The following is a 12,297-nucleotide window of genomic DNA, read 5'->3' on the forward strand; positions in this document are numbered from 1 at the left end:
CAGAAGAATAGTGTTGACATGATCTGCAAGCCTGAACATTAAACAAAGTAATGCTACACAAACATACTGTTTCCTGCATTCTACATGCTGTCAAAACAGCCATGTTTCACTGGTAAATAACATGCTTCTGGAATACTGTTGCACTTCCTTGAGCCAATCATGATGTGTGAAACAACAATAAGTATGTTTGCATGCCCTTAATTATCTGATAACTGCAGAAGTTCAGATTTTGAAATTAGGTTATCTCTTCAACATGTTTACATGCATTTAGGTAATCTGATAATGGAAAACTCCGGGTCTACATGAGTTGGGCAAGAGTCAGATTTCTGCTTTGCAATCCAGCAACAAACTCACAGAACAAGATGTAGAACTCAAATGTTATGCAGAGGCTTTTTTTAGAACATCAAGTCACTTCAGCGGAAGACATAGAATATTTAAATTCTTAATTTGGTCAAGCATGTAGCTGGCTTCAGCATCGCTCCAAAGGTGTTTTGTTGCCATGTGGGTCCTGATTGTTATTTGCACTACTGGTCTATTTTTGGACATGCACAGACTGAGAAAAATGAAAGAAATCAGAGTAAGGGTTTAGGTACACTGAAACCTGATTACTGAGCTAAAATCCAAATTTCTTCATTGGATTTCTTAAGCAGATTTCTAGGCCTTATTCTGATCTAAGAAGTATGTCAGAGTATGATGTTTACATGACCCTCAATCAGAATGTAAACCGGAATGGTTCGACGATGTGTCAGTTGCTATTTTTAGAATTTAAGGATGCATAAGCTAGTTAGGATGCTGACACTAATGTTATTAACATCTGTGCAAAGCCTCAACAAAGTGAGTGTTGTTGGTCATATTTTCACTCTTGACAGAGTAAAATACAAGCTTTGTTTTATTCTACATGTGATTCTGTGTAACTGCATTTGTGTGCAGAAAAGTTTGCAAGAAAACTTTCATATCAGCACAACTAGTTAAGCTAACATAACTAGTAAAAAAGCTAGATAATGCATCAGCTCATTCTCAGGAGGAGAACTGATAAGTGCATTTCTGTGCAGAACAGCACAGAGTATTGTTTCATGTCAGAGGTTAAGCTAACAAGAAAGCAAGGTAGCTAATTAGCCAAATTAGATGCTTAGAGTGAAATAAAATGACCAAACAGACAGTTACATCATTAATTGCTGTTATTATGACTGTTCCAGTTCCTATTTTTGAATGTTCTATTGAGAACACCCAAAATGTTGGCTGTACTTTATTAACTTACCTCACTGACTCTGTTTAGCCTAAAGGCTAGTTCTGTTTTCTACACAGGGAGTTGAAACAGGTACAACAAAAAACGGAAGTGAATTGAATCAATTTCTTTCACCACTCAAATAATTTTTTCAAGCGTTCTAGATGCTAAGTCACTCAGCGTGACTTGATGTGAAATACTGACTTTCTGGATTTCTTCACAGTGGTGGTGATGTTCATGATATTTATTTCATGCAACCATGTTCATGATATTTACAACAGTAGTATGGCCTTTTATTTACTATCCAAAACCACCAGTGGACATGCACATGTCTTCTAAGTTTTTATGCTATATGGAATGTCAGTGATGGTAAAATAATGGTAATCACAAAGTTTTCTTTGGGTACTATTTAACCTTACACAGCATGTACATCTCAGACAAAGGTTTATTTAAAAAAAAAAATACATTTTAGGCCAAAATCTGATTGTAAACTATTAAAACGACTGTAAAACTACTGTAAAACAGTGTTGCAGACATCAGACAGTTTATTCATTCATGTAATAAATTTCTATGAGGGAGCTTTCATGAAGGGTGTGAAACATTATGATTTGGCAAGTCTTTGTCTTAAAAAGTAATCATGCAGAAATTTTGAAAACTACTGGAATTCCCATTTAATTATCATTAATTAGTCAGCTATAATCATTAATTTTGCCTATTTAGTTTGTGCAGCTTAACATGTGTTTAATGATGTAGATGTGTGACTAATGCTGTAATGGAAATGACAAGAATAATACGTTGACGCAAATAATATGTAGGTTAGCCTGTCAATCAGTCGAAGACTTCTTGTTCAACACTTTGCTGTCTGGCTTGTTTCTCTATTATTAGCCTCTTTTCGTGTATCCTTAAATGTTGTGAATAGCTACGAATAAGGTCAAGGCAAATAATTAACTTGTATGGCATAGCTACTCATTTTTTCTTATCATATTAGCATGATGTCCTAAAGCAAGTACCCTAGATGTTGGCTTAACTGGCTTTTGGGTAGCCTTTGCATGTGCAGTATTTCATCAGAAGAATGTTATTAATCACAATTCTATTTAATTCTAACTGATTGCTAACTAGAGATGGGGGTGCAGAATCTTGCAAGAACTGAAGAAGACTATCTCTTTTCAGAAGAACCTGAATATTTTGTTTCTAGTTCCTGATTGTCTGTGTTTAATCAATAAATGCATATGTGGGTGGGACATTTGGGACACAGCCGGAGAGAGACTGACTTGTTCCCATGCGGTAATGACTCCCCCAGTGAAGATGAAGACAATGGCGGTGATGAAGAGCGCAATCCAGATAGAGAGAGCCAGCAACGTTTCACACCGACGAAGGGCAGGTAGGCACGGCAGACTGACCAAGACTGGCACACACAGACAGAGCACGATACACACCACCGACAAGGCTCCTACGTGAACACTGATACTCTGGGAGAGTGAGGAAGAGAGAGAGAGAGACAGAAAGAAGGGAAGATTCTTTACTGTGAAAGTCCTATGCTAGAAAATAATGCAAACAATCTTGTCGGTTTGATGAATAGTTTAGTAGTTTTAAACCCTGGTCCTGGAGTACCCTTACTTTGCAAATGTTAGTGTTTCCCCTTCTTTAATATATCTACTTTATCTCAAGAAGGGATTGTAAGTTGGATTAGTTGGATCACTTAAGTTAGAGTGTTAAACATACTGGGATTGATATGGAGAAACTGAAATTGGACAAATGGTTGTGTAATGAAATGAATGAGTGAGTCCATCCATCACTCCATCCATTCATCTGAATATTCATTCATTCATTTACTTACTCTTCCGGTGGTGGGGATGATTATGATGATGGTCACACAGAACAAGATGGTCAACACCAGGCCCGGAACCACAATAGAAGTCTCCTCCAGGCACCGTAGAAATGCTTGTCGTACCGCCTGATAACAGCAGCACATACCTTCAGCAATGCCGCGTTGAGTTCTGAAACCTTCAGATTTTTCTAAATTCGTGGTCCTACATTCCCCGTTGGATTCAGAATGTGCAGAGTAAGGGATGCCAAGTCCATTCAAAGTGTTTGCTTCTAAGTTGTGGGTTTCAGTGCTTTGGCTTAACGTGTTCACAGGGCTGTTTTGGGTTGTATTGGATGGCTTAAAGGATGTGCACACTTTAAGAGGTTCAGGGGCACTCTCCTGCTTGGCAGTTCCAAGCTCGATGTTAAGCTGTTTGGCATCATGCGTGCCCCTACTACAGGTTTGGGAGACAGTACTAGAATGCTCTGTTTTGTTACTGCTGGGCAAACTGTCTTTGACATTGCATGTACTATTGTCAGTGCTGGGTGTGGTGTCAGCATCTTTGAGAGTGCTTTGTCCATTATTGTGCATGATTTGGGCATCATTTTGCGTTTGGTTATTCTCTGTCTTAACAGCATCATTGTCTATCTGTGTATCTTTATGGCTGCTGCATTTGATGATTTCTCCAACATCTTTCTTTTTGGATGTGAAGTCCTCAGAGTTTTTTGTGTTTGTTAATTCCAGGGAATCTTCATTGAAATACCCATCTCCATGCCACTGCTTGCGAGGTTCCATTGGCTCTTCACTCTTTGACACTCCTCCCATTTCCAGGCAGTTGTGTGAGTCATTCTGCATGCTGGCCCAATGAACGTAAAAGCCTAGCTATCTTCAAAAGCTCTGTTTTCTCTTGTAAGAAGTAAATACAATAAATATATTATAATAACAAGACTAAAAAAGGCTTACAATGGCAGGACAGTCAAATCGTTCCTTTGCTTAGGGCCATGATCAAGGTCCAATACAGCTTGGTCCATCTAGGTTCAGCTGTACCATTTGGATTAAAAGTTTTTTTTTGTATTCCTTAAAACAGGTCATGAAAAAGCAAAATAAAAATTGATAGTAGTATTCCTATGGTGAATCCATCTCAGGGATCTGGTCTTGGAGAAGAGGTCTTTTAACCATATCCTGGAGATTCAAATGAAAACAAAGTTAAGGTAAATATGTAACAACAAGAAAAAGCAAAATAACATTAATGTACTTTAGGCACGATCATTCAAAAGCACATTAAGACATTTTTATGATGTTAGTATCAGGGTGGAGAAATAGAGAATTTAATTTGACCAAAATTCTTTTAAGAGATTTCGTAGTAGAACATGCCACATGACTGGATCAATCACAGCCCACAGGCATTCATGTGTCATTCAAGCCCAAAAGATGTTTGCAACTGATGCAACTGACACCACTGTCTATAGGGTATGGCTATGATTTTGGTGTCACATACTGTAGTGATACCAGTACCTGGCTGATGAACCACAATGTGTCTACGAAAACAGCAGTAGCAGAATTGGTGTAGGCCAGAACCAGGACCCTTTACACCTCAGTAACGGAGTTCGACTCCACCGTGAGCTGGGACACTTCTCACGTGGACTAGGCCGCAAGCCAGGACAATTTCTACTTTGGCCGTGGAGTTCAACCTGGACGTGAGCCAGGATACTTCTCACTGCAGTAGTGGAATTTGATAAGGCCACATGTCAGGACACTTTTCACTGCATTAGCAAAGTTCAAACAGGATACTTCTTATCATGGTAGCGAAGGTTAACTATGTCATGAGCCGGGACGTATGTTACTGTGCTGGTGAAGTTTGACTAGGCCATTAGCCAAGATACGTTTCACTGTGACAGCAGAGTTTGACCAGGCCATGAGTCAGGGATTTTGACAACAGAGGTTGACTGGGCCGCAAGTCATGGATTTTGAAATAACATGGCTGCAAGCTGGATCACTCTTTACCAAGGTAGCCAAGTTTAACTAGGCCGTGAACCAAGGACTTCGCACTGTGACAGTCGACTTTGACTAGGCCACGAGCAGGGTCACTTTTCCCTGTGGTAGTGGAGTATGATTAGTCCATGAGCTGGGAACGCTGCATTATGACAGTGGAGTCTTCCAGAGAAATATACATAACAGGTGGCAGTTTCTCTTCTTTTCAGCCGGGGAACTGTGTGTGTGTACATTTTGTTTGCTGTTGAAATGTAATTGAAAAGTGTCCTTGACTTTAAAGAAGGCACTTTAAATTAAACCTATTATGGTTATTGTTATTCTTATTATTAAATAAACAAAACACACAGTGTCACTGATGTGGATGCAAAGCATTTGTTTGTTTAATTTCCATCATTACCATATTGCTAATTTCCGCTAATGAGATTTTCCATGCTATCCCATTGCTTTTTCCATGCCTTAATACCTCCTAAGAATAAACAAATGTTGTTTTTTTTAGGTTTTGCAGCTGCATGCTCATGCACAAATGAGTGAAGACTGGTTTAAATACTAAGCGACAACAAAGAAATGACATGTTGATGCCACTCATTCCTACACGTACACAAACACACGCACACACACAGATTCCTGTATGCACTGCATAGATGCAAATGAGAGCATTTCCCTATGACAACATTAGCAGCATGTACTTTGAAACAAGAAACAACAGAGGCTAAACAGCTATGCCAGGCAAACGTATGCAAACATGAAATACTTTATTTCCTCTAACTTTAGTCTTCTCTCTTCTCTCTCTCTCTCTCTCTCTCTCTCTCTGTTTTTTTTGTGTTTGGGGGTCAGATTTCTTCCCTCTGGTTACAGTTACTTAAACACAAAACCACTCGAGTTCTGCGCCTTGAAAAAACTCCCAACCCCGCTGTGATAAACTTACATTTATGTTAAGGAAGATTCAACTGCTATGAGTTGACTTTGTTCTCTGGCTTGCTAGAGTTACTGGACGTGTCCATTTCAGCTGTGCCACGCCGTATTCTATTCAGAAACCTCTGAAGTTGTATGTCATTCTCTTGTTGGTGTCGTGCCCGCGCATACTAGGAACTCAACGTCTAAGCAGATTTTCTTAATAGGAAAAATGCTTTTTTGAAAATCACCTCTAACTCAGCCTGTGGAAAACAAAAATGTTCCAAACCTGATATGTTTTGTCCTACATACACTTTCGGTCCCAAGCTCCACTGGATCCTATGAGGTCATTACAGAGTCAATGATGTCACATACATGCCACTAGCACTCCTGCTCAGTGAAATGACGTTGCATGAAAGTATGTCTTAAGACACAGCAAGTAGGTAACTTGCTAAGGTGGCTAGCTTGTGAGATTGAGCAAACTAAATTTCTAGCTTGTGTGGACAACATGCATTCTGAAAATTATAAAAGTATAAGTTGTTTTTTGTCTCACTGTGAGCTTATGTGTAGCAGTAAAACATAAGAAACAGCATATCAAGTGGATCCTGGTGTGATATGGTATATAATAATAGAGTTTTATTTATAAGCAACATTCAAGTCAACCTTGACTCTTTCTAAAAAGGCAACAGTACATATAATATAAAATGTATAAAAAAGACCTCCTGATGGATGGTCAACTGGAAAGGAAAAGTTCTGGAACATGGAAAGATTTAGTTTCTTTTTTAAAAATAAAGGCACCAGAAAGGGTTCTTTGGGGCAGTGCTTTCAAGGGATGGTTCTTTAAAGAAATAAAAGTAAAATCTGAGGTTTTTCATACGTCCAAGCTAAGAACCATCTAGGATTCTTTATTCCATTTTAAATCAGACAAAGAAATAATTTGTTTTCTGTAAAAGTTTAAACGTCTTAAGTTACCACTTGCCAGTGGCTGACATTTGGTTAAAGTTTCAGATATAATGATAGCCTTAAAACAAAAGGGGCCAGGCTCCTTTCCAAAAAACATTTTCCACCCCTGTTAACCCTGTACTGCTTAAATGACTTCAACAGTGCTATCCGTTCTGAAACTATAATATTACCTGCTATATTTTAAACTAGTTTTCAGGTGCCACTTCAGGCAGGTTTTAGCTAATTTTTGAGCTATTTAGTGATCTTGCCCAGCAAGAAGATACAGTATGGTGTTAGACATAACATGAAACATGAAATACACAATAACATGAAATATTTCAAATTATTACCACTAAGCTTAAATCCCAGCTATAATATGATATGATGATGTGTTATTTATGATGAATTACATCACAATATGCTTTTCAGAGTATACTAGAAACCAGACTAATGGGCCCTTTTCACATCTTTCGGTTTGGGAAGCACATAATTATGTATTTGGAGTGTTACAGGTGCTAAAGTTAGCATGCAGCAGAGCTTTCATTTGAAGTGAATTTATTTGAGAAGATAAACATTAACAGGTTTCAATGATACCTCAATGAGCTGGCACATAGCAGACAATGAGTCCCCCTTACCATGTAAAGCTACCACTGTTAGCTCTAGTGTTAGCTCATCCAAAAGCAGCCTTTGACCTGCAATTTACCTTAAATAACCTTTTGTAGAGATGAACCAAGATTCGTCTTAAAGTTTTAGGGAAACTAAACTTGTATCTTCTTTTGAAGTAGGTTAACCTTGCTCTATGGGCACACAATATAAATATGCAAAGTATGTTCTGTGAATAACTTTACAATGTCTACCAAAACTGGGCAGTCCTAAACTTGGAGAGCACTTACGTGAGCAGTATCCTCACCACTCACAATGTGGTTTGTCCACCCCACATAGCTTTAACAAAACTGTGTTCTCCTATGGGCTTTCTGTGTTCAGAGAAACAAGGAAACAAGTAAAATCTAACCACTAAGCACAAGCTAACCTCAAAGTATAACTGAGCTATCAGTCTAGCTTATCTGTTTGTCTGCCTATCCATTCATTCGTTTGTTAGACCGTCCGCCTTACTGCTCGTGTGTTTGCTTGTCCATCCATCCGTTCATTCATTCGTCAATCACGTGCTCATTAGAATATTAGGACCACACCCAGACCTTTCTCAAACTTTGCTGGATGTTTAATATAATGCTCAATTTTAGTATTATCAAGTTATCCTACACTTTTTTTTTATTTTACTCTGGGACTCCAAATAACTGTATTTCCAAATCGCCTGACTTCATGTTGACCATAATGTATGCTTAATTGAGGACTGATGAATCCCATGTATGGCAGTTTTTGTTTGCCATTGTGGAACTAAGGGACACAACAAGAAAAGGCTGACTGTACCAGTTTTGATCAGAAAGTTGAAATCAGAAACTTAGTTACTTGCTTACAGTGACTGATGAAAATGGCAACCTGGGCCTATTACAGAGTGCCTGTAAGCAACAACCAGCGTATAGCAGCTGCGTAGCAACAGGTTTGAATACCCATAATGCCATTAGCTTTTTCATTTGTACCACAGCGTACATGTCAAGGGGGCCACAACAATGCTATATGACTTGAAATGTACACCATACATGTAAAAATTAGCCAGCTATTTGATAATACCTATGTGCCAAAGAACTTTCTTTATTTCCTCTTCTCAAACTTTACATTGTTATGAGACCAATGGAAGTCATCAGTTACTGTTTATAAGTAAGTGGGAAATTCCTGTATTTCAAAGTGGCTACATACAGCCTGTGTTTTCATTACTGATCCTATTACTGATCCCATTTCTTCCCCCCTCAAACAACAGAACAATGGCCTACGTAACAAAAACTCTAAAAGAGAAGCTGGTAACCACATGATGACGAATAGAAAACAGTACCAGTTTAAACAGCAGACAAAGAAGAACTAAGCTCTATTAGGTCACACTACGCTCGCTGCCAAACCAATGCCGACATTTCAAACGTGGGGGCAACTCTAAGGTTGCATGGTATAAACAAATCTGAACAGTAAGTAAACAGGTCTGGGGCCAGTTTCTTGACTTGGTATAAAACTTCTTTCCCCTGACTTACATTAAAAGTTAAGACTGTTTTTGCCTTCTCCTGTAATGATATATATATATATGGCAGAAATTATTGTCTATGGCTGAACCAAGTGCTCAGACTGCCTGCTGTCTGCTTGGTTTCAAGCATATTATTCAATCACTATGGAAGACAATGATGTAAAAAAGTTAAGATTTTTCAAAAAGTCATTCAGAGTAGTTTGGTGTGAAATGTGTGTTCATTGTAGAGAGACTTACAGACACAGATTTTTGATGGTGATAGGAACCAAAAATGTCTATTTTCACATAATGTAAAGGACAGCTGCTGTGTTCAAATGGTGCATAAAAATGAAATTCAACTGAAACGGAAATCCTTTTTTTTGACGGCAATGATTTGTAATATATAGTGAAAAAATTGGAAAACAACTTTTGGGGACTATTTAGTCTAACAACTCCCTGCATTTACCCCTCCATCATAAACAGATTTAAAAATGTATGCTTTATGGAAAAATCTTATCTCTCACCGATCATCAAGCAGTGTCTCAGACAGCAGGCAGCCTATTCATAACTATTTCATGTAAAATCTTTCTACCAGGGAGCTGTAAGAGATTTTAAATGCTACATCTGTTTAAGGCTATCATTGCCACTGTGTACAATTCTGACTGCAAGTTTCTACAGAATGAAGTTTCACTTTAAACCGCTCTGCATGACTTTGTTTACATCTGAACCACTGAATTAGACAGACATTTTGAAAAACTGGTGGAATTCCTCTTAAACCTGTAGCATTTTTCTAAGTTACTTCTCTTATCAGGTACATTGGTCGGCATGCAAGTCTAGTCCGACTAACTAAAAAAACTGTGTTTTGCGTCCTTAAAAGAACTAAACGAAATATGAGATTGTCAGGAATATTTGAGTATCATTTACTTTGAACTACTAACATTTTTACAATGTAGAAACTGAACAAACTGAAGACACAGTACCTTTGTCGTTCTTTTGAAGATGGACAATTGTCTGTAGTTATCTCTCTGCCTGTCTCTCCCACATGCCTCTCTCTCTGGCTCATTTCATTACCCTATCTCTGTTTCCTCTTCTATATGCATCACTATTTTTCCTCCTCCTCCCACTCTCCTTTCTTTCCCTCACTCTCTTGCTTCATCCCATGCCTCTGCTCTTGCACTCCCTCTACTCCCCCCTGCTTCTTCTTGTGGACAGAACTGTTATTGCCAATGAGACTAATTATATAGACATAGTTGTGGTAGAACATAAAAGCTGTGGTCATTCCTCATGAAGCAGCACACCACAAACGTGTTTCTGCGCTAATTGAACAAAATTAGATCCACTCAGAGTGTAAAATAACAACTGAGCTTGTTCTTGTTTCAACAACTGACTGAAAATCAGACAGTCTGCTTGATGGTAACGTGAACTGGGGTTGCTAATGTCAACTTTATGCCAACTAGGAAGTTCAAAGGTTTTGTTATTTTGAATAAAATAATAAGTTGTACAATGTGGATTTTATTCAGTATTACAAGTAGGAAGTAGCCCTGCAGGGTAAGATGACCTTTATTTTAATGTATTTATGTTTTATATTGGTGTATTATGTACACTCATTCAGTGGTATTAATATGATTATTATTGTTATTGTTATTATTATTAGTAGTAGTAATAGTAGTAGAAGTAATAGCTAGCTGCTCAAAAGTGCTTCAACCTTTATGATTAATGTGTGGGGTTCTACTGAGAGCAATGGTTAAAAGATGCTTTTTTATTTTTTTGTTTGAAAAAAAGCTGACCTTTGGAGTGAGGCTCCCCACCCTTAGACAAGGCACAAATCCCCCTTTACAATACTGCCCCAAAAATATTAACTTTTTATCAGAAAGGCACAAAGTTGCTGACTGTGGGCTTGGTGGCTGTTAGCATTATCATATTAGCATTAGTGTCAAATAGTGCCATTACTTCTACTACTTCTACTACTATTACTGCTACTAATAATAACAATAACAATAATAATCATATTAATACCACTGAATGAGTATACATAATATCTTTATATAAGTCATGTAATCACAGTAACTATTTAACTAATGAACAAAAGTGAAATTTCAAATGATTCTGTTTGTGTGATTTTTTATTTGTCTTTTGTCATAGCTTATTACATTGAAGTAGAGTCCTTGAAGTGGAAGCTTCCATATATATATATATATATATATTACATATGACTACTATATGTAATTATTCAGCAAGCTCAAAATGTGGTATAGGAGACAGACCCTTTCACATTAACTCCTCTAAGCTTTAAAAATTCTCAGTGCAGCAGAGACAGAAATATACATACATTCATGCACACACACACACACACACACACACACACAGTTGAACTACACTCCTAATGGTGTTTTGCATCGCATCCATTTTCTCTCTTTGAGAAACCAGCATAATCTCTTTGAACCAGCATAATGTCCAGCATTATAATTTTCATACTGTCCTCTTTTTGTGGACACATTAGGTCATATCGAAGAAAGTACAACACATATAAGGGGGTAGAAACACATTGATCTGAAGGTGTCAATACAACTGCACTGCCTATAGAATGCTAGATTCAGCTAGAACAGGTTCTAATAATGTTGAGTAAAGTATGCGCTGATTTATACAAATACAAGCATACATCACCCTCAAAAGCTTGCTGTATTGTTTTAATTATCTATTTTGAAGTTTTGTTGTCTACATTTCTCCAGTTACCAATACTTTTTTTAAATGTAATTGAAAAAGAACTGAATTGAATTCATGACTCATTGAATCACTTCCTAAAGAACTGTAAAAGTAATTGAACTGCGAGGACAATGATTGAAGCCCCTAAATATACAGTAACACAATCATACAACAACAAAAAAACATTTTAATCAAAATGATTTAAAAGCCCCCTCATCATTGGCTAATTCTGGCCTATTGTGGCTTTGCAGTTGTTGACAGTCCCCTGAGTCTAATCTTATCTCATCAGAAATGCCTGACAGGCTAAAGAATCGATCGCTGTCTGAGAAACTCTACTCCTGAACTAGCTGCTTGGCACTCAATTAGCACAATTTGACGCCATGTCTCAAGCAAAACTGTAACAAAGATACTGTCAATGAATTTTTCATTGCATTTTCCAGTCAAAACAGCAAATTCTTTGTAGACATACCTGTGTTTTTGTTGCCTCTTTGCTCCAGCTCTTCTATTTTGCTCACCTAGCTCAAATTCGCAGTCAGCCTGCTGTGAAAGAATGTTCCAGAAATAGTTCCATTTCTCCCTCGCCCAGACCCGCCAGACCAGTCCAACAACACCCTTCAGTACTGCCTAGTG

At 37.8% G+C, this 12,297-nt stretch overlaps 1 protein-coding gene and 1 long non-coding RNA gene across 2 annotated transcripts in view; both read right to left on the bottom strand.

Annotated features, from left to right (window-relative positions):
* The window catches only part of LOC118816819 (adenylate cyclase type 4-like), a 30,396-nt gene extending 26,333 nt beyond the window's left edge, over positions 1–4,063 (bottom strand). Inside the window, exons 1-3 of the mRNA XM_036583412.1 lie at positions 4,052–4,063; positions 3,063–3,914; positions 2,497–2,694 (exon numbers count right to left, since the gene is read on the bottom strand). Coding sequence (XP_036439305.1) covers positions 2,497–2,694; positions 3,063–3,914; positions 4,052–4,063 — 1,062 coding nt within the window. The remainder of the gene's footprint in view (positions 1–2,496; positions 2,695–3,062; positions 3,915–4,051) is intronic.
* Positions 4,064–4,104: 41 nt separating this feature from the next.
* On the bottom strand, positions 4,105–10,083 carry LOC118816547. The gene is made up of 2 exons (XR_005007881.1): positions 9,945–10,083; positions 4,105–4,214 (listed from the first exon to the last, which is right to left on the bottom strand). It is a non-coding gene; the product is annotated as an uncharacterized LOC118816547 (long non-coding RNA).
* Positions 10,084–12,297: the final 2,214 nt, after the last annotated feature.

Source organism: Colossoma macropomum, unplaced genomic scaffold, assembly GCF_904425465.1.
Source record: "Colossoma macropomum unplaced genomic scaffold, Colossoma_macropomum, whole genome shotgun sequence".
NCBI lineage: Eukaryota > Metazoa > Chordata > Actinopteri > Characiformes > Serrasalmidae > Colossoma > Colossoma macropomum.